This window comes from Mytilus californianus, unplaced genomic scaffold, assembly GCF_021869535.1.
Source record: "Mytilus californianus isolate M0D057914Y unplaced genomic scaffold, xbMytCali1.0.p SCAF_3, whole genome shotgun sequence".
Classification (NCBI taxonomy): Eukaryota; Metazoa; Mollusca; class Bivalvia; order Mytilida; family Mytilidae; genus Mytilus; species Mytilus californianus.
The window spans coordinates 4,310,353-4,330,906 of record NW_026262679.1 but is presented as its reverse complement, the minus strand read 5'-3'; the positions used below and the strand labels follow the sequence as shown (position 1 = coordinate 4,330,906).

The 20,554-nt window shown below is 31.0% G+C and overlaps 1 protein-coding gene across 2 annotated transcripts in view; it reads left to right on the top strand.

Annotated features, from left to right (window-relative positions):
* The window catches only part of LOC127732894 (myosin-IIIb-like), a 56,808-nt gene that overhangs the window by 13,885 nt on the left and 22,369 nt on the right, over positions 1 to 20,554 (top strand). For both annotated transcript variants that reach the window (XM_052242071.1, XM_052242070.1), the window contains exons 2-11: positions 9,672 to 9,737; positions 10,356 to 10,486; positions 12,623 to 12,828; positions 13,195 to 13,351; positions 14,560 to 14,665; positions 15,130 to 15,252; positions 15,614 to 15,722; positions 16,415 to 16,534; positions 17,851 to 17,951; positions 20,028 to 20,114. In XM_052242071.1, the coding sequence (XP_052098031.1) occupies positions 9,672 to 9,737; positions 10,356 to 10,486; positions 12,623 to 12,828; positions 13,195 to 13,351; positions 14,560 to 14,665; positions 15,130 to 15,252; positions 15,614 to 15,722; positions 16,415 to 16,534; positions 17,851 to 17,951; positions 20,028 to 20,114 (1,206 nt within the window). The remainder of the gene's footprint in view (positions 1 to 9,671; positions 9,738 to 10,355; positions 10,487 to 12,622; positions 12,829 to 13,194; positions 13,352 to 14,559; positions 14,666 to 15,129; positions 15,253 to 15,613; positions 15,723 to 16,414; positions 16,535 to 17,850; positions 17,952 to 20,027; positions 20,115 to 20,554) is intronic.

The window sequence follows — 20,554 nt, the reverse complement described above, 5'->3', positions numbered from 1 at the left end:
GAATTTGAGACGCGACATATTTTATTTGTCTGTACATCCTATTATTTTCACCGTAATAAATAAATTGCATAATTTCTTATTTTTTTCCACACAAGTACAGCTGTACTAGTTTTCTTTAGGTTTAATTTGTAGTTCTGTGGTAACATGACACCAGTATGAGCTTTTTTGGAACCAGCAAGTGGTTAAGGGGTCCTTACTTATTCATTTAGCCCTCATATTTGGCTGAAATAGAGATAGCAGTAGGGGTTTCTTTACACTGACAAGACATTTTTTTTGACAAAGAATGTAATTATGACTGTATATCAGCAAGATTAAATAGTTTATTCATTTTCCATGCAAATGTCATTAATTGTTTTGAATTTCTGACAATGAAAAGCACAATAAAGGTAAAATGATTATGTAAGGGGACATAATTTAACTTAATGCATATATGAGAAATAGACAAACAGTCAACTAAGGGATATATTCTAGTACATATATTGTCAAAAAGATTTTAGAATAATAGTTAACTGCCATCTAAAGAATCTTGTTGTGTTGCCTTCATAATCTGAGAATGCTTAAAGTAATGTAAGGCATGCTGTAAAATGTGGAATGGACTTTAATATCATTTTTCATGATTTGGTGCTTAAACTGTTTCTTTTAGTCAGATTAACTATAAATAGAGTTGGCAATCCAATAATTCCTCCTGAATCACCATGTTTGACTTCTGTGTTGATTTGAAACATCATATATTTGGATTTTGTTCACTCCTTAAGTAAAAATGGTAAGATGATAAAAAAGTGAAAATCTGCCAGCTGGGGTAGGGGTGTAATCTTTCATTTTTTTTTGGTAAGAAATAAGTGCAGACTAGTATTCTTTATTGTAATATGTTACATAGTAAGAAGGCTATGCATCATAGGTGTCATGACTGATTTCAAGTTTGAAATGTCTTGGTTAAGGTAGCACGGTAGTATTTGCATTCCAGAATTTAGGTTGCTCTTTTGTGTACCCTACTTAAGTCAATGTATCTGAACATTATGATTGGACAAAAAATACAGTATCAACTGAACATACTTTCCCAAACTGAGGGATGAATCAGGTGTAGAAAAATATGAAATAATTTTACATACAGATGAAAATGAATTTTTGAGAATTTTTTTAAATTTTGTATTCACTGCACGATAAAAGACCTAAAAGCACTAGTGGCCTTAGGTTCTTAAAGATAGCAAAAAAAGTAAACGGTCATGATACATATTCAAATTCATTTCTGAATAGTAAAATGAAAGTACTTCAGTTAACAGTGACTGTAGAATTTTTAGCAGTGTTAGAAAGTGGTGAAAATTCTAAAAAGGCTATCATTATCCCTTATGGACCAGGAAATACTACCGTGCCACCTTAAGGGGGATATACATGTTTACACTAAATCAATGAAGGATTTTTTTTTACCTATGCAATTTGTAAGTTTATCAATAAAAAGTTGATTAAGGACAACTATGATAAAAACAGCCCTTAAATTCCACCCCTGGGAGTGAAAATTGCTGATTCAGTAAATTTTGCCTGATCTGTGGGTAATAAAGTAAAAATTTACCTAGAAAGTAGAACTTCATTATTTTTATGTAACTTGCAATACATTTTTAATTATAAATGTTCGCTTTAACTTTTCGCAGTGTCTGACACATGTGCAACCAATGGAATTTGAGACGCGACATATTTTATTTGTCTGTACATCCTATTATTTTCACCGTAATAAATAAATTGCATAATTTCTTATTTTTTTCCACACAAGTACAGCTGTACTAGTTTTCTTTAGGTTTAATTTGTAGTTCTGTGGTAACATGACACCAGTATGAGCTTTTTTGGAACCAGCAAGTGGTTAAGGGGTCCTTACTTATTCATTTAGCCCTCATATTTGGCTGAAATAGAGATAGCAGTAGGGGTTTCTTTACACTGACAAGACATTTTTTTTGACAAAGAATGTAATTATGACTGTATATCAGCAAGATTAAATAGTTTATTCATTTTCCATGCAAATGTCATTAATTGTTTTGAATTTCTGACAATGAAAAGCACAATAAAGGTAAAATGATTATGTAAGGGGACATAATTTAACTTAATGCATATATGAGAAATAGACAAACAGTCAACTAAGGGATATATTCTAGTACATATATTGTCAAAAAGATTTTAGAATAATAGTTAACTGCCATCTAAAGAATCTTGTTGTGTTGCCTTCATAATCTGAGAATGCTTAAAGTAATGTAAGGCATGCTGTAAAATGTGGAATGGACTTTAATATCATTTTTCATGATTTGGTGCTTAAACTGTTTCTTTTAGTCAGATTAACTATAAATAGAGTTGGCAATCCAATAATTCCTCCTGAATCACCATGTTTGACTTCTGTGTTGATTTGAAACATCATATATTTGGATTTTGTTCACTCCTTAAGTAAAAATGGTAAGATGATAAAAAAGTGAAAATCTGCCAGCTGGGGTAGGGGTGTAATCTTTCATTTTTTTTTGGTAAGAAATAAGTGCAGACTAGTATTCTTTATTGTAATATGTTACATAGTAAGAAGGCTATGCATCATAGGTGTCATGACTGATTTCAAGTTTGAAATGTCTTGGTTAAGGTAGCACGGTAGTATTTGCATTCCAGAATTTAGGTTGCTCTTTTGTGTACCCTACTTAAGTCAATGTATCTGAACATTATGATTGGACAAAAAATACAGTATCAACTGAACATACTTTCCCAAACTGAGGGATGAATCAGGTGTAGAAAAATATGAAATAATTTTACATACAGATGAAAATGAATTTTTGAGAATTTTTTTAAATTTTGTATTCACTGCACGATAAAAGACCTAAAAGCACTAGTGGCCTTAGGTTCTTAAAGATAGCAAAAAAAGTAAACGGTCATGATACATATTCAAATTCATTTCTGAATAGTAAAATGAAAGTACTTCAGTTAACAGTGACTGTAGAATTTTTAGCAGTGTTAGAAAGTGGTGAAAATTCTAAAAAGGCTATCATTATCCCTTATGGACCAGGAAATACTACCGTGCCACCTTAAGGGGGATATACATGTTTACACTAAATCAATGAAGGATTTTTTTTTACCTATGCAATTTGTAAGTTTATCAATAAAAAGTTGATTAAGGACAACTATGATAAAAACAGCCCTTAAATTCCACCCCTGGGAGTGAAAATTGCTGATTCAGTAAATTTTGCCTGATCTGTGGGTAATAAAGTAAAAATTTACCTAGAAAGTAGAACTTCATTATTTTTATGTAACTTGCAATACATTTTTAATTATAAATGTTCGCTTTAACTTTTCGCAGTGTCTGACACATGTGCAACCAATGGAATTTGAGACGCGACATATTTTATTTGTCTGTACATCCTATTATTTTCACCGTAATAAATAAATTGCATAATTTCTTATTTTTTTCCACACAAGTACAGCTGTACTAGTTTTCTTTAGGTTTAATTTGTAGTTCTGTGGTAACATGACACCAGTATGAGCTTTTTTGGAACCAGCAAGTGGTTAAGGGGTCCTTACTTATTCATTTAGCCCTCATATTTGGCTGAAATAGAGATAGCAGTAGGGGTTTCTTTACACTGACAAGACATTTTTTTTGACAAAGAATGTAATTATGACTGTATATCAGCAAGATTAAATAGTTTATTCATTTTCCATGCAAATGTCATTAATTGTTTTGAATTTCTGACAATGAAAAGCACAATAAAGGTAAAATGATTATGTAAGGGGACATAATTTAACTTAATGCATATATGAGAAATAGACAAACAGTCAACTAAGGGATATATTCTAGTACATATATTGTCAAAAAGATTTTAGAATAATAGTTAACTGCCATCTAAAGAATCTTGTTGTGTTGCCTTCATAATCTGAGAATGCTTAAAGTAATGTAAGGCATGCTGTAAAATGTGGAATGGACTTTAATATCATTTTTCATGATTTGGTGCTTAAACTGTTTCTTTTAGTCAGATTAACTATAAATAGAGTTGGCAATCCAATAATTCCTCCTGAATCACCATGTTTGACTTCTGTGTTGATTTGAAACATCATATATTTGGATTTTGTTCACTCCTTAAGTAAAAATGGTAAGATGATAAAAAAGTGAAAATCTGCCAGCTGGGGTAGGGGTGTAATCTTTCATTTTTTTTTGGTAAGAAATAAGTGCAGACTAGTATTCTTTATTGTAATATGTTACATAGTAAGAAGGCTATGCATCATAGGTGTCATGACTGATTTCAAGTTTGAAATGTCTTGGTTAAGGTAGCACGGTAGTATTTGCATTCCAGAATTTAGGTTGCTCTTTTGTGTACCCTACTTAAGTCAATGTATCTGAACATTATGATTGGACAAAAAATACAGTATCAACTGAACATACTTTCCCAAACTGAGGGATGAATCAGGTGTAGAAAAATATGAAATAATTTTACATACAGATGAAAATGAATTTTTGAGAATTTTTTTAAATTTTGTATTCACTGCACGATAAAAGACCTAAAAGCACTAGTGGCCTTAGGTTCTTAAAGATAGCAAAAAAAGTAAACGGTCATGATACATATTCAAATTCATTTCTGAATAGTAAAATGAAAGTACTTCAGTTAACAGTGACTGTAGAATTTTTAGCAGTGTTAGAAAGTGGTGAAAATTCTAAAAAGGCTATCATTATCCCTTATGGACCAGGAAATACTACCGTGCCACCTTAAGGGGGATATACATGTTTACACTAAATCAATGAAGGATTTTTTTTTACCTATGCAATTTGTAAGTTTATCAATAAAAAGTTGATTAAGGACAACTATGATAAAAACAGCCCTTAAATTCCACCCCTGGGAGTGAAAATTGCTGATTCAGTAAATTTTGCCTGATCTGTGGGTAATAAAGTAAAAATTTACCTAGAAAGTAGAACTTCATTATTTTTATGTAACTTGCAATACATTTTTAATTATAAATGTTCGCTTTAACTTTTCGCAGTGTCTGACACATGTGCAACCAATGGAATTTGAGACGCGACATATTTTATTTGTCTGTACATCCTATTATTTTCACCGTAATAAATAAATTGCATAATTTCTTATTTTTTTCCACACAAGTACAGCTGTACTAGTTTTCTTTAGGTTTAATTTGTAGTTCTGTGGTAACATGACACCAGTATGAGCTTTTTTGGAACCAGCAAGTGGTTAAGGGGTCCTTACTTATTCATTTAGCCCTCATATTTGGCTGAAATAGAGATAGCAGTAGGGGTTTCTTTACACTGACAAGACATTTTTTTTGACAAAGAATGTAATTATGACTGTATATCAGCAAGATTAAATAGTTTATTCATTTTCCATGCAAATGTCATTAATTGTTTTGAATTTCTGACAATGAAAAGCACAATAAAGGTAAAATGATTATGTAAGGGGACATAATTTAACTTAATGCATATATGAGAAATAGACAAACAGTCAACTAAGGGATATATTCTAGTACATATATTGTCAAAAAGATTTTAGAATAATAGTTAACTGCCATCTAAAGAATCTTGTTGTGTTGCCTTCATAATCTGAGAATGCTTAAAGTAATGTAAGGCATGCTGTAAAATGTGGAATGGACTTTAATATCATTTTTCATGATTTGGTGCTTAAACTGTTTCTTTTAGTCAGATTAACTATAAATAGAGTTGGCAATCCAATAATTCCTCCTGAATCACCATGTTTGACTTCTGTGTTGATTTGAAACATCATATATTTGGATTTTGTTCACTCCTTAAGTAAAAATGGTAAGATGATAAAAAAGTGAAAATCTGCCAGCTGGGGTAGGGGTGTAATCTTTCATTTTTTTTTGGTAAGAAATAAGTGCAGACTAGTATTCTTTATTGTAATATGTTACATAGTAAGAAGGCTATGCATCATAGGTGTCATGACTGATTTCAAGTTTGAAATGTCTTGGTTAAGGTAGCACGGTAGTATTTGCATTCCAGAATTTAGGTTGCTCTTTTGTGTACCCTACTTAAGTCAATGTATCTGAACATTATGATTGGACAAAAAATACAGTATCAACTGAACATACTTTCCCAAACTGAGGGATGAATCAGGTGTAGAAAAATATGAAATAATTTTACATACAGATGAAAATGAATTTTTGAGAATTTTTTTAAATTTTGTATTCACTGCACGATAAAAGACCTAAAAGCACTAGTGGCCTTAGGTTCTTAAAGATAGCAAAAAAAGTAAACGGTCATGATACATATTCAAATTCATTTCTGAATAGTAAAATGAAAGTACTTCAGTTAACAGTGACTGTAGAATTTTTAGCAGTGTTAGAAAGTGGTGAAAATTCTAAAAAGGCTATCATTATCCCTTATGGACCAGGAAATACTACCGTGCCACCTAAAACACACTTTGTGAAAGGCAATATTTTCTGGAACATAGCCTGTCATAGCGATATTCGAGCCACCTGTGTGGGTACAGCATAAGATATTATTTTATTTTCATTGTTTGCACTAAAGATTTAATTTTCTATTTTGATACCACATACTTGTCATAAGATAAGATAAGAAAACTTTATTTTGATTCGGCATAAGTTAAAAGACACAACACAAGCTCTAAGGAGCTTTTGACCGAATATAAAAACATATACATAACATAAAAACAGTCTAATTTGACATATAAAACAACCTGTTATACGAAGTTAAATCTCACTTACATAGCATGCAATAAAAATTTAGCAACAAATTTAAAATGAAATAAAACATGCTAGACCAGAGCAACCAAAAGCAGCATAAATAATAAACATCTCAAGAATTATCTGCAAGCAGAACAGTGACATTCCAAACCGTTCCAGGACTGAACTGTCACAACTTGGATACAATAAATTTTTTTACAATCCATATCTAGAAGTGTAACCCAAGGGTCTGTGGGGTACACAAAAGAGAAACCTTGTTCCTGATGGAAGTTGAAGCATATATATACCATACAAGCAATGCATTTATTCATTTAGCAGTAAATGTTAGAATGTTACAAAAAATTATACTCGAAAATAGCATCAATATATACAGGGGACTCGGTAGCTGAGTGGTCTAAGTAGTCGAACTACTGTATCACTAGTCAACACTGAGGTAGTGAGTTCGAATCCCGCACGAGTCAGGTGCTCTAGACTCCAATCTTAATTGACTAGGATTGTCAGTTTTCCTACCGAAGGTTGGTGGTTCTCTCTGGGTACTCCGGCTTCCTCCACCAATAAAAACTGACAACCACGAAGTAGCACAATAGTGTTGAAAGTGGTATTAATCCAATCAATCAATCAATATATGCACATTTTATTATATATCTCCAATCACAATAAAAGTTTTAAACCATTTCCTTCATTTTGAGAATTATATTATCATACACTAAATTAGAATTCTGATCACTATTTGAGGTAGCACATTACATTTCCAACTCACAATCATTGTAACAAGGTAGAGACCATAGACCAATTCTGATCACTATTTGAGGTAGCACATTACATTTCCTACTCAAATCAGTGTAACAAGGTAGAGACCATAGACCAATTCTGATCACTATTTGAGGTAGCACATTACATTTCCAACTCACAATCATTGTAACAAGGTAGAGACAATAGACCAATTTTGAGTTACTCTGGTTAACAAGGGGTCAACATGTAAATGGTTGACGTCCTAATAACTCTTACTGTGATGTAATAACATAATTGTGAAATTTGAAACCTTCAGGAAAATGCATGAATGTGCAGACTGCTAGATGCTTTACAATTATTTTCAACTGAAAGGATTACAACCAGTAACCCCAATAAATGGTCCTGTATAGGTGCGTTAATTGTTTGAGTAAATCTAATATGTATGTATTGCTAAACATTGCTAAATGCATAATTTATGAAAGTATATAAAAAGAAATTGTAAGTGCTTCATATGATATAGATATATATTTTATGGTAATATTGTACTTAAAGCGCGGAAATCACTATGTGATCCGTGTAAACTCATCGAACCTTTAAACAAACTTATTAGTAAAGGTTATCTTACCAATGTTGTAATTAGTTCTTTGAATATAGTTTACATTGGCACTAATATCGATTTTGTCATCAGCAAATTAAAACATAACTAAATTTGTATTCTTTTCAAACGGGATGTATAAAGACACACCCACGTTCATTTTGATCTATAAAGAGGTTAAACTAACTTATAATCATACTGCCTGTTGATACATTTATTTTTGGCATTGCACAAGTCATGTCTTCTTTGACTGTCCATGACATTAAAATACTAAATCCCTGGGATGTGTTTTAGTTGATTTTAGTCTCTGGTGCATGATTTTTTATTATTAATTGTTTTTGGCTTTTAACTAGCTGTCAGTAACTGAGAGTACTCTCAAATCGTACTTTCTTGTTTATTTGACCTGTTGATATTAATTGTAATGCTTTTTTGTTATTCAATGTTATTCAGGGTTATATCTGGTCTATATACCAGCTTTGATAAGTGTTTGGTATTATTATAAATTTTCACTTCGTACTATGAAGATCAAAATTATTTATTTTGTAAAAATATTTCCTTTCTCTATTTGAACTGTACATGTATACCTAACAACAAAATTATTTTCATTTACCTGTGTTTAAAGTAATTGCAAATGGCTGATATTTTTGTTCGAGCATACTGTTTTTCTTAAATTGTTTAACATTTCATAGCGGTATAACATGTTACTTTTATTATTCTTCCCTTAGTTTATTTATTTTGTATTTACATTGTATCATAGGTCAAATTTATTTGTTCAGTGTATGTTCACTGGTGTTAATATGTCCTTTGATTGAGTTAAGCTATTTCAGTTGATATTTTATAGTGTGTCTTTCTATGTTGTGATGTTATACTATTGTTTCAGAAAAAGGGTGAAGGTTTGGTACCATTAAAACGTTTAAACCCGCTGCATTTGTTTGCACCTGTCCTAAGTCAGGAATCTGATATTCAGTAGTTGTTGTTTGTTGATGTGGTTCATAAGTGTTTCTCGTTTCTCATTTTTTATATAGATTAGACCGTTGGTTTTCCCGTTTGAATGGTTTTACACTAGTAATTTTTGGGGCCCTTTATAGCTTGCTGTTCAGTGTGAGCCAAGGCTCCGTGTTGAAGACAGTACTTTGACCTATAATGGTTTACTTTTATAAATTTTGACTTGGATGGAGAGTTGTCTCATTGGCACTCATACCACATCTTCTTATATCTATATATATATATATATTAGTCTAAAATAGGATAAGATTTTATTCAAGTCCATTTTTCTAAGAATTTGTCATCTTTTTCAACCATATATCATGATTTCATATGTGGTGCCAACTGAGACTCCTCCATTGAAATTTTGATTGAAAAGTAAAGAATATGGTATGTACAAAATATTTCACCATTCAGAAAACTGTCCGAAAAATATTTTAACATGTTTTCTTCAAAATTTCACAACATTATTGCAGTTAAAAATTTTCAAATTTTAAGGGTCAAAATTATGAGTTGGTCATCATGGTGATCCAACTAAATGTGTTTGCAGTTTATTAATTTAAAACTGAAATATCCCATAGAAATTTATTTGAATTTTATAGAATATTAACATTAATATTTTAAGAATGAATCAGAAGACAGGTTTTATTGCATGAATCTCTTAATTCTTTTCTTTTTGCAGACATATGTTGGTGACATTTTAATTGCAGTTAATCCATTCCGAGATCTTGATATATACGGAACTGAGGTAAGAGGCAGACTGGAGGAGACACTTATTAAGTTAAGGAATTGTGCAGACAGGAGGAGACACTAGTTGTTATAATTATAATGGAAGTTTTTAAGTCAAGAGAAATTTATATATAATGTATATTGTGCAAAAAGAAGAAAATACTTGTTTCACCATATTTGAATCTTTTACGGAAACACTTCTGTTTGAAACAGATGAAATATTTGTTTATTTTATTTAAATTTATGCTGCAATTTAATAAGTATCGGTTGTCTTCTTAAAAAGGAATTCGTGTGTATATATGTATACAGTATTCATGTTGGACAATATATCTTACCTTAAATTAAAAACTTAGATATAAAGCAGAATTGCACCAAAAGTGTTATCACCAGTTTTGAGGTGAATACATTTTGTACTACACCCAGGATATGCTAAAGAGAAATGGTTGAGTATTTTAAGAATACAAGGCAATTTTTATATTTACTCTGGTATGAAATTTTTATACTTTCTAAAGGAAGCTTCAATTTTACTTCAGAACTAAACAAAGCTGTTATTTTTGGTAGCTGAACAATTAAAGATAACAGAAATAAATCTCCTAGATTTAAGAAATGTAAAGTTCTACAATATTCTGTTTTGTAGGAAAGTCAGAAATACTATCTAGAGAAGAAGAGTTCAAATCCTCCACATATATTTGCAATATCTGATGCAGCGTATCAATGTATAACAGGATATGGAGGGAGAACACCAACCAATCAGTGTATACTTATCAGGTAATATTCATGAATATTTATATAGTGACAAGACACAAATGAAGCATTGTACTTGTTCTATGTAAGGTCAATGAATATTCATGTTGGGGAAAATGCAACCTTCTCAGTTTGTTATTTAATAGTACTGTGCATGTTGTATACTTATTTTAGTTAATGTGGTATTTCCAATGAATTTGTGTGTACATGTATTTAATTTCGTGGTATTTTTCAAAAATATCAAAACATTAATACCAGACTGAAAATATTTAAATGTCAATATGAAGAAAATAATCAAATATTATCCAGTCATCCAAACAGTAGTCTGTGTGATAGAGGTTATTATATAGTTACATTGTTAGTTACACAATAAAACTATTATATTTGGCTTTGGGCAAATTTTTTATCTTTTAATTTTTTTTCTGTCTGGATCAGTGGTGGTGTATTATCAGTTTCACAGTTCAATTGAGGTTATGTAATGTAAACAAGGTAAACATGCTTGTAGTTGTAAATGTATGGGGATATTTATTCAGTGGTATATATATATGCATGAAGTCTGCATTTGTATTTGCATATACATGTATTTGTTTTTCACGAAAATATACCTACTGCAAAATTCATGAAAATATAAACACCTCTAAACAAAGTACATGAACAGTTTATTCAGCAAAAAATTGTTAGGTAAATAAATGAAGACATGAATACCCGAATGCATGTGTGTATGCCCAAACCACAAGAATTATACTCACCCTCGTTCCAAGATTTGCATATGGTAGGTAAATGAATAAAGTTGCTAAAGGGATCTGAAGCCATCTGTATCAGTTACAACATCTCAATAGACACCTTTAATAAGAGCTTGACATATTGTGTAGATACCTCTTAGATGTTTTTATAAAAATAAGGAGATGTGGTATGATTACCAATGAGACAACTATCCACCAAAGTTCAAATGAAGTGGATGTAAGCAATTGTAGGCCAGTGTGGCTTTCAACAATGAGAAAAACCCATACCGTATAGTCGGCTATAAAAGGCCCTGACATGAAAAATATGAAACAATTCAATTGAGAAAACTAATGGCCTAATTTATAACAAAACAATTTAGGAAAAACAAATATGACAGACATGTTGTTTTGTGTGATTGGTGTATGCCCCATACCTCCCTTTACCTAATAGATTATAGGTTACTGTATACATCCAAGCTCAGCACAATAGTTTCCACAATAGAATAACAGTAAAAAGTCAAATAACAAAAATACAAAACTCCAAGGGAAAATTCAAAACAGAAAGACCCTTAACAAATGGCAAGATCAAAAGCTCAAACACATCAAACTAATGGAAAACAACTGTCATATCCCTGACTTGGTACAGGTATTTCCTATCATCTTATGCAGAAAATAGTGGATTAAACCTGGTTTTATAGCTAGCTAAACCTCTCACTTGTATGTCAGTAAATTATTGGTATTTTTTATATAAAGATAAATAGTAAAAGGTTAAAGTAATAAGACGGCTAATATAGAAACAACATTATAGCACTTGCCTCTTGCTTTGTATCTACATCAAATTTTACACAGGTAGCCATAAAGAGAGGGTGACTGCTATTTCATATCAGGTTTACTTTCTATATCATAGCAGCCACTTATAATGCTCTAGATATCTATCTATGTTGAACTATAGTCTACCTAGCTAGCCTATCAAGATGGCTCCACTGACACCATTTTGAATTCTCTTAGATAGCATGAATTTTTTTATTTAGCAGTTAGACTAGCCATGCATTCAGTTGTCCAAATCTACGTTCAGTCTATGATATTGAATGCACCCCAGATATCAAGTATTGGATATGTAGGTTTCTAGTTTGTTTTTTTACCAATATAGCTAATTAAGGCATGTAAGGATTTTGATAAATTTATTTTATTTTCAATGTCCAACCAAAAAAAACTTATTTTATCTTAAATATCCAGGTTTGATTGTTTTTGTAACGTTCTATTTTATGAAATTTATTATTTTATATTTATTTTTTATTGAATGTCCAGTTTTGATTGATTTTGAAAAAAATATCTAATGATTTGCAAAAAGCTAAATTATTTTGAATGTCTAGTTTACCAGTGCGCTGTCTTTTCATCTTTCCATATTTTTTGCTGATTTTAAACTTTTATCTTCCAGTGGAGAGAGTGGAGCAGGAAAAACTGAAAGTACAAAATTAATTATAAAACAGTTAATAGAACTATGTCGAAGCAATACACAGCTAGAACAACAGATTCTTCAGGTCAATCCACTGTTGGAAGCTTTTGGAAATGCTCAAACTTCTATGAACAACAATTCCAGCAGATTTGGGAAATATATACAGTTAGCCTTCAGGAATGGTCATGGTATGTTTTCCTTTTTAATCACTTTGTGCTTATGGAAAATCAGTTAAGTAGGGAAAAAAATCATGCTGATTTACAAACGTTTAAACAGTAATTTATTTCTTGGATAAGGAAAATATATTTAGTTTGCAGTTTTTGAAAACTTTCAAAAAATTTTTGATATAGTTTCTAGCCACATTCTGTATTCTTATCAAAGAAGGTTAAGTGTTATTTTCCTGAAATGAAGCCTGTTTGGAACAAAAAATAAATCTGTAGTGCCACAGTTAAGACTTTTCTCACATAGATTTGCCAATTGTTAGCAATTTGCATCAGCTTCAAAAAGTTTGCTTCTTATAATTGATTTAAAATTTTCCCCCTTGTTGAATGTAGTGATTGGAGCAAAAATATCGGAATATCTGCTGGAAAGGTCTCGGTTAGTCAGACAAAACCCAGGAGAAGAAAATTTCCATATATTTTACTACATGTTTGCTGGTTTAACAACAGAATACCAACAAAGATTTCACCTGCAGAATCCTGAAAATTACAGGTAGTTATATATATATATATATAATAATCTATAATACTTAAAGAACAAATATTCAGTGTTGAGGAAAATGTGTGGCTCCAACTAAAAGAGTTACACAGGTTGTATATAGAATCTTCTCTTACAGGCAAACTTTCTCTGCTTTTAATTGCAAATGTATTTTGTATGCACGTTTGAATGTTTCAATTCCCTCAGCAGTAGACTATATATATTCTGGATTTCTTGGAAGACACAATGTTATTCTTCTTCATGATAATCTGCATCCACGTTGGGATAACCTCCATATGAAGTATGTTATACAGGATTATCTGCATCCACGTTGGGATAACCTCCATATGAAGTATGTTATACAGGATTATCTGCATCCACGTTGGGATAACCTCCATATGAAGTATGTTATACAGGATTATCTGCATCCACGTTGGGATAACCTCCATATGAAGTATGTATTACAGGATTATCTGCATCCACGTTGGGATAACCTCCATATGAAGTATGTTATACAGGATTATCTGCATCCATGTTGGGATAACCTCCATATGAAGTATGTTATACAGGATTATCTGCATCCACGTTGGGATAACCTCCATATGAAGTATGTTATACAGGATTATCTGCATCCACGTTGGGATAACCTCCATATGAAGTATGTATTACAGGATTATCTGCATCCACGTTGGGATAACCTCCATATGAAGTATGTTATACAGGATTATTTGCATCCACGTTGGGATAACCTCCATATGAAGTATGTTATACAGAGTATTTTCAGGTCCCATGTTCCATTTTGTAATAAAAATCTTTTTTAGAACATTATATCGATCACCACAAAATAAAACAAATATTGATATAAAATGACAGACAATGTCACTGCCAGATACTGTAGGAACAATACAAACATGTAAACAATGATGGGGCATATTGAAATGAATTTTACATGACTTGTTATGAAATACTGTATGAATATGGCAAGTAGTTCTAGATGTTAGAAAAACACGGTTAATGAATACACTGGCAGAAAGAGAGAAAAATAAATAGTTCACATAAGAGAATTACCTCAAGAATAAATACTCCATAGCTGTAAAAACATAACAGCATACACTGTACCTACAAGGGCTGCAATCTAGTCAAGTTAGAATGTTTGTTTACAATATGACACTATGTATGCAGCTAAATTATAAAATACTATTCAATGATGTTTTTACTTGTAGATATTTATCTAATGGTGCATCTTGTTTAAAAAGTGAAAAGAAAAGTTTAAAAGAAAACTATGAAGACCTGAGAAACTCCTTAGATTTGGTTGGATTTACTGATGATGTAAGTTGTATAATAAGAAAAAAACAAATCGACAATAACAAATTCAGATAAAATTCATTATAACTATTTTAATATTTTAATATTTCGTAAAAGTCTAGTACTTTGTCTTTGTTTTTATATGTCTGTCTGAGATGTTATTATGTATAATGGTATACCATGGTTAGTCTGTCCATCAAAACATCTTACAAAAGCATAAAAATACTATAATCAAATTTTATGAACCTTTAATAGAAAATTTAAATTGGAAGAAGAAACCTCACTTTTGATTGGGAAAATTTTGCAATTTGTTCTTAAGTTACTGATTGTTTACTGTCAAGTTTTAGTCGTTTATTGTATGCCTGTGTGGTAAGTAAAACATAAAACAATGATGATCAGTAAAGAAGGGCGAGAGTTTCAGCGTGTGCACTCTTGTTATACTATATATATGTACAGTCTATTGATAGAAAAACTGTTCTATGTTTTAGGAACAAGAAAATATGTTTAACATGATAGCAGCTGTACTAAACCTTGGCAATGTACAATTTGGTATGGACGATGATGAAGCATCTTTTGTCGAAGATGACAATTCTTTCATTAAAGTTGCCTCGGTAAGTATATAATTGCCTCTGTAAGTATATAGTTGTCTCTGAAAGTGTATAGTTGCCTCTGTAAGTATATAGTTGCCTCTTTAAGTATATAGTTGCCTCTTTAAGTATATAGTTGTCTCTGAAAGTATATAATTGCCTCTGTAAGTATATAGTTGCCTCTTTAAGTATATAGTTGCCATTGTAAGTATATGTATATTATAATATATCAGTAAAAACTTTAATCTTAAAACCAAGAATAAAACTGTCAAAGAAGCCATTTGATAATTCACACAAAATATGAACCAGTGAAAGAAATAATAAAATCAATAACACTGTCTTTAATAATAAGAAAAAGTATGATGTAATAACAAATAAATTTCAGACTCTTCTTGGAATTCCTACAGAGGAAGTGGCTGGTACACTAACCTCTATGGTGACCTATACCAGGGGTGAAGAGGTCAAAAGGAACTACACACAACAACAAGCTGCAGGTATTCTACTTCTCTCTTATTTTTGCCCAAGTTACAAAAACATATTAAAAATTTGATGCTTTAAGAGCTTCAAGGAATTTCACCTGAATTGCTGCAGTCACATCTCTTGAATTGTATAAGTATCATACATTTTTAGTCACATATGCTCCCACAGTTTTAAGTTCAGGGTAAATACTTTTAATAATAATAACTTCTATATTTGAATCAGAAATGATAAATATGATTGCAGGTAACTTGTTAAAATTAGAAATACAAGGACATGTTGTATGATTGCCAATGAGACCATCATCCACCAAAGACCAAAGGACAGGGATGTGAACAATGATTGGTCAATGTATGGCCCTCAACTATGAGCAAAACTCATACAGCATACTTTTTAGAATTTATCATCTAACTCTTTTAAACACTTGTTAGAGTGGTTGTTTTCTAATTACACATGGAGTCTATAAAAAAGGTTTATAGAAAATGATAAAACAGATTTTTTTTATTTTGAAAAAGGTTGAATGCATATGAGCACACTAAGCCAAAATTTTTAAGTCCACCACTTGGCTACTATAGCCTTCTGTTCTTCCATACTTCTGACATTTTATGGCTGTTTTTATAAGGCTATTTATGAGGATTAATTGAATGTATTTTTAACAGAAACATTGACTACTATAAGTAAGTAATATTGTATTACATAAACTTTACAGATGCCAGAGATGCTATTGCTAAGGCTATCTATGGTAGAATGTTTGGTTGGATTGTGAACAAAATAAATCAGCTGTTGGCTCCACAAGAATATACAGAGGAAGGAGACAGGAGAGAGATAGGTACTATTTACATTTACAACATGTATAAGAAATACTATTGAAATTTCTTTATTGGATTACAGGTCAACATGTAATATATAGTTCATCTTTTCAAAATCTATCAAAATTGTAGTTTTGAGCCATCTTTAGGCATTTTAATTTGGTCATTTGTTCAAAAATACTCCAAAATGTTGTTTAAACCTTTAAAAAACACATTTGAATTTATGATACTGTGATTTTTTAATTAGATAAAAGAGCCTTTAGAAAATGGCCCTGGTGGAAAACAAATTCATGGGAAATTGTTCCTATCTCTTTGTATTTTGTTGAATATTCACGTATACCCACAAAATCCAAGAAAATTAGGTCCTTAGATTAATACTAAATCCACTGTAACTCAATAGAAAATATGTCAATTAATTACACACTTTAGAAACATTCTATCGTGCCGTGAGAATGAGTAGCCTAAAGTACAATTTAATATCTTTATTCTTATATCAGATATATAATTTTCAAAGGTATTTTAAATGTGATGTAAGGTAAGACAATCTTTTTTTCCAGTTTTTTTTATCATTTTACTTTCTAATGATATGAATGTATGACTGAATGATGACATTTTTATTTTAAATATTTATATATCATAATACTAATTGCTGCATGTTTGACTGAGATGTAGGAAATAATAATTGTAATGTTTTTTTTGTTCTGACCTGCTGACTGCAGCAGTTTAAGTTTGTGTTTATTTTAAACTTTCACATGTAAGTAGTTTGGAAGACTGAATATTTTGGTGACAATCCTAGATATCAATTCTAATATGACGTTCTTCTTTTGCTTTGTAAATAAAACCCATGTTCTAATTCGAATAGAACATGGGTTATTGATGTCACAATTAAAATTGCATTCTCAGTTGTATTTTGAACAACACTGCAGATCAAAATGGATATTTGTGCTGGTGATGCTTGCTAAGATATTAAATAGAATCATACTTAAATAAAGTTTACATGTATCTGTTCATGTTTTAATAGTGAAACGGTTGGTTTCTACAACATTATGGCTTCATCAAGTCAAAATGGCTGCCTTTTGTAGGTGTCTTATTGGTTGAACTCTATATACAAATGTTCTAAATTTTCCTATTACAACCTCAAAACTTTATAAGAAAGTAGGTGACATATACATTGTTATTTTTACATATTAAATTGCATTTTTAGTATGAACAAATAAATTCATTAGTTTTCGTATTCCAAACTCCTTGATAAAAGCATGCATAACATGTACATCATATGATTTAGAAAGTTAACATGTTTTTAAGATTAACAATGGATTGTATCTCTTAATTGCAGGTATTTTAGATATATTTGGATTTGAACATTTTGAAAAGAACAGTTTTGAACAAGCTTGTATAAACCTTGCTAATGAACAGTTACAGTTCTTCTTTAACCAGGTGATCATTTTATCATAACAAGATTGTATTTTACTAACTTTAAACATATTAACAATTGGAACTTTACTATTTTTATTATCACTATCATTTGATAGTTAATACAATGTATTTTATAATTTTACCATTTAAAATAAGAAGAAAAAATCAAAGAATTTATAGTTACTGATTGCAAATCTTAGAAATTACTGCAATGCATTCAATAAGAAAACTATGAATCTAGTATTCTTTGTTTGAAAGCTTCCTTAATTTTATATATATTGATCACAACAAATACAACTCATTAAGATGTACTGGTATAATTATTTAACAGATATTTGTATGAAAAGAATTGATTTTGTTGTACAGTCATTTTTTCAGTGTGCAAAATAATGTGGTGTGTTGATTCATATAATGTATATATTTATATAGATATGATAATTAAGAAGTGATTAACTCAATTTGGAAGATTTAATAAGTACTGTGATTCTTGTATCTCTGTAACATGTGTTGAGACTTGTCCAGGAAGTTATATGATTCTTGTATCTCTGTAGAATGTGTTTAGACTTGACCAGGAAGTTATATGATTCTTGTATCTCTGTAACAAGTGTTTAGACCTCACCTGAAAGTAATATGATTCTTGTACCTCTGCTGCTTGTGTTGAGACTTGATCAGGAAGTAATATGATTCTTATATCTCTGTAACAAGTGTTTAGACCTGACCTGAAAGTAATATGATTCTTGTACCTCTGCTGCATGTGTTGAGACTTGATCAGGAAGTAATATGATTCTTGTATCTCTGTAACAAGTGTTTAGACCTGACCTGAAAGTAATATGATTCTTGTACCTCTGCTGCATGTGTTTAGACTTGACCAGGAAGTGATATGATTCTTGTATCTCTGTTGCATGTCTTGAGACTTGATCAGGAAGTAATATGATTCTTGTATCTCTGTTGCATGTCCAGGAAGTAATATGATTCTTGTATCTCTGTTGTATGTGTTGAGACTTGATCAGGAAGTAATATGATTCTTGTATCTCTGTTGTATGTGTTGAGACTTGATCAGGAAGTAATATGATTCTTGAATCTCTGTAGCATGTGTTTAGACTTGACCAGGTTGTAATCTGATTATTGTATCTCTTTAGCATGTGTTTAGACTTGAGCAGGAAGTAAAATGATTCTTGTATCTCTGTTAGCATGTGTTTAAACTTGAGCATGTTGTAATATGATTCTTGTATCTCTGAAGCATGTGTTTTGAGCAGGTTGTAATATGATTTTTGTATATCTGTATCATGTGTTTAGACTTGAGCAGGTTGTAATACGATTTTTGTATCTCTGTGGCATGTGTTTAGACTTGACCAGGAAGTTATATGATTCATGTATCTCTGAAGTATGTGTTTAGACTTGAGCAGGTTGTAATATGATTTTTGTATCTCTGTAGCATGTGTTTAGACTTGAACAGGAAGTAATATGATTTTTATATCTCTTTAGCATGTGTTTAGACTTGAGCAGGAAGTAATATGATTCTTGTATCTCTGAAGCATGTGTTTAGACTTAAGCAGGTTGTAATATGATTCTTGTATCTCTCTGTAGCATGTGTTTAGACTTGAACAGGTTGTAATATGATTCTTGTATCTCTGTAGCATGTGTTTAGACTTGAGAAGGAAGTAAAATGATTCTTGTATCTCTGTAGCATGTGTTTAAACTTGACCAGGAAGTTATATGATTCTTTTATCTCTGAAGCATGTGTTTAGACTTGATCAGGTTGTAATATTATTCTTGTATCTCTCTGTAGCATGCATTTAGACTTGAGCAAGTTGTAATATAATTCTTGTATCTTTGTAGAATGTGTTTAGACTTGAGCAGGTTGTAATATGATTCTTGTATCTCTCTGTAGCATGTGTTTAAACTTGACTAGAAAGTTATATGATTCTTTTATCTCTGAAGCATGTGTTTGGACTTGAGCAGGAAGTACTATGATTCTTGTATCTCTCTGTAGCATGTATTTAGACTTGAGCAGGAAGTACTATGATTCTTGTATCTCTCTGTAGCATGTATTTAGACTTGACCAAGAAGTAATATGATTCTTGTATCTCTCTGTAGCATGTATTTAGACTTGAGCAGGAAGAGTATACCAAGGAAGGCATAGACTGGAAGGAAATCAAGTTTGTGGATAATCAGCCATTATTGGTTAGTATCATACAAGTTCTTCAATTAAATGTTTGTAGTTAGTCAAATACTATTAAGTAATATTAATTTTATAGGCTTTCATGACTGGCACATCATTCTTGGAATGAGTGATTGTAATAATATAATTTTACTTTCTTACATCCTATAATTATAACAATAAACTGGATTATTTATCTCGTTCATTTGTTGTTTCAGTGATTTGATATTTCAGATATCATTGGGTTCCAGAATTACAAACTAGATTAGATTATCGATAATTTTGGAATAACATTCCAACAGCAGTGTCGTCAAGGACATTGTAAAATTGTCCCCTGAAAATTGCCAGAAGGCATGAAAGCGCTAGGGACAATATTTTAATGAACTTTGATTAATTGATGTGAAATGTAGTCTTTGCCAACTATAGATTATCATATATTTATATATATATATATAAAAATTTG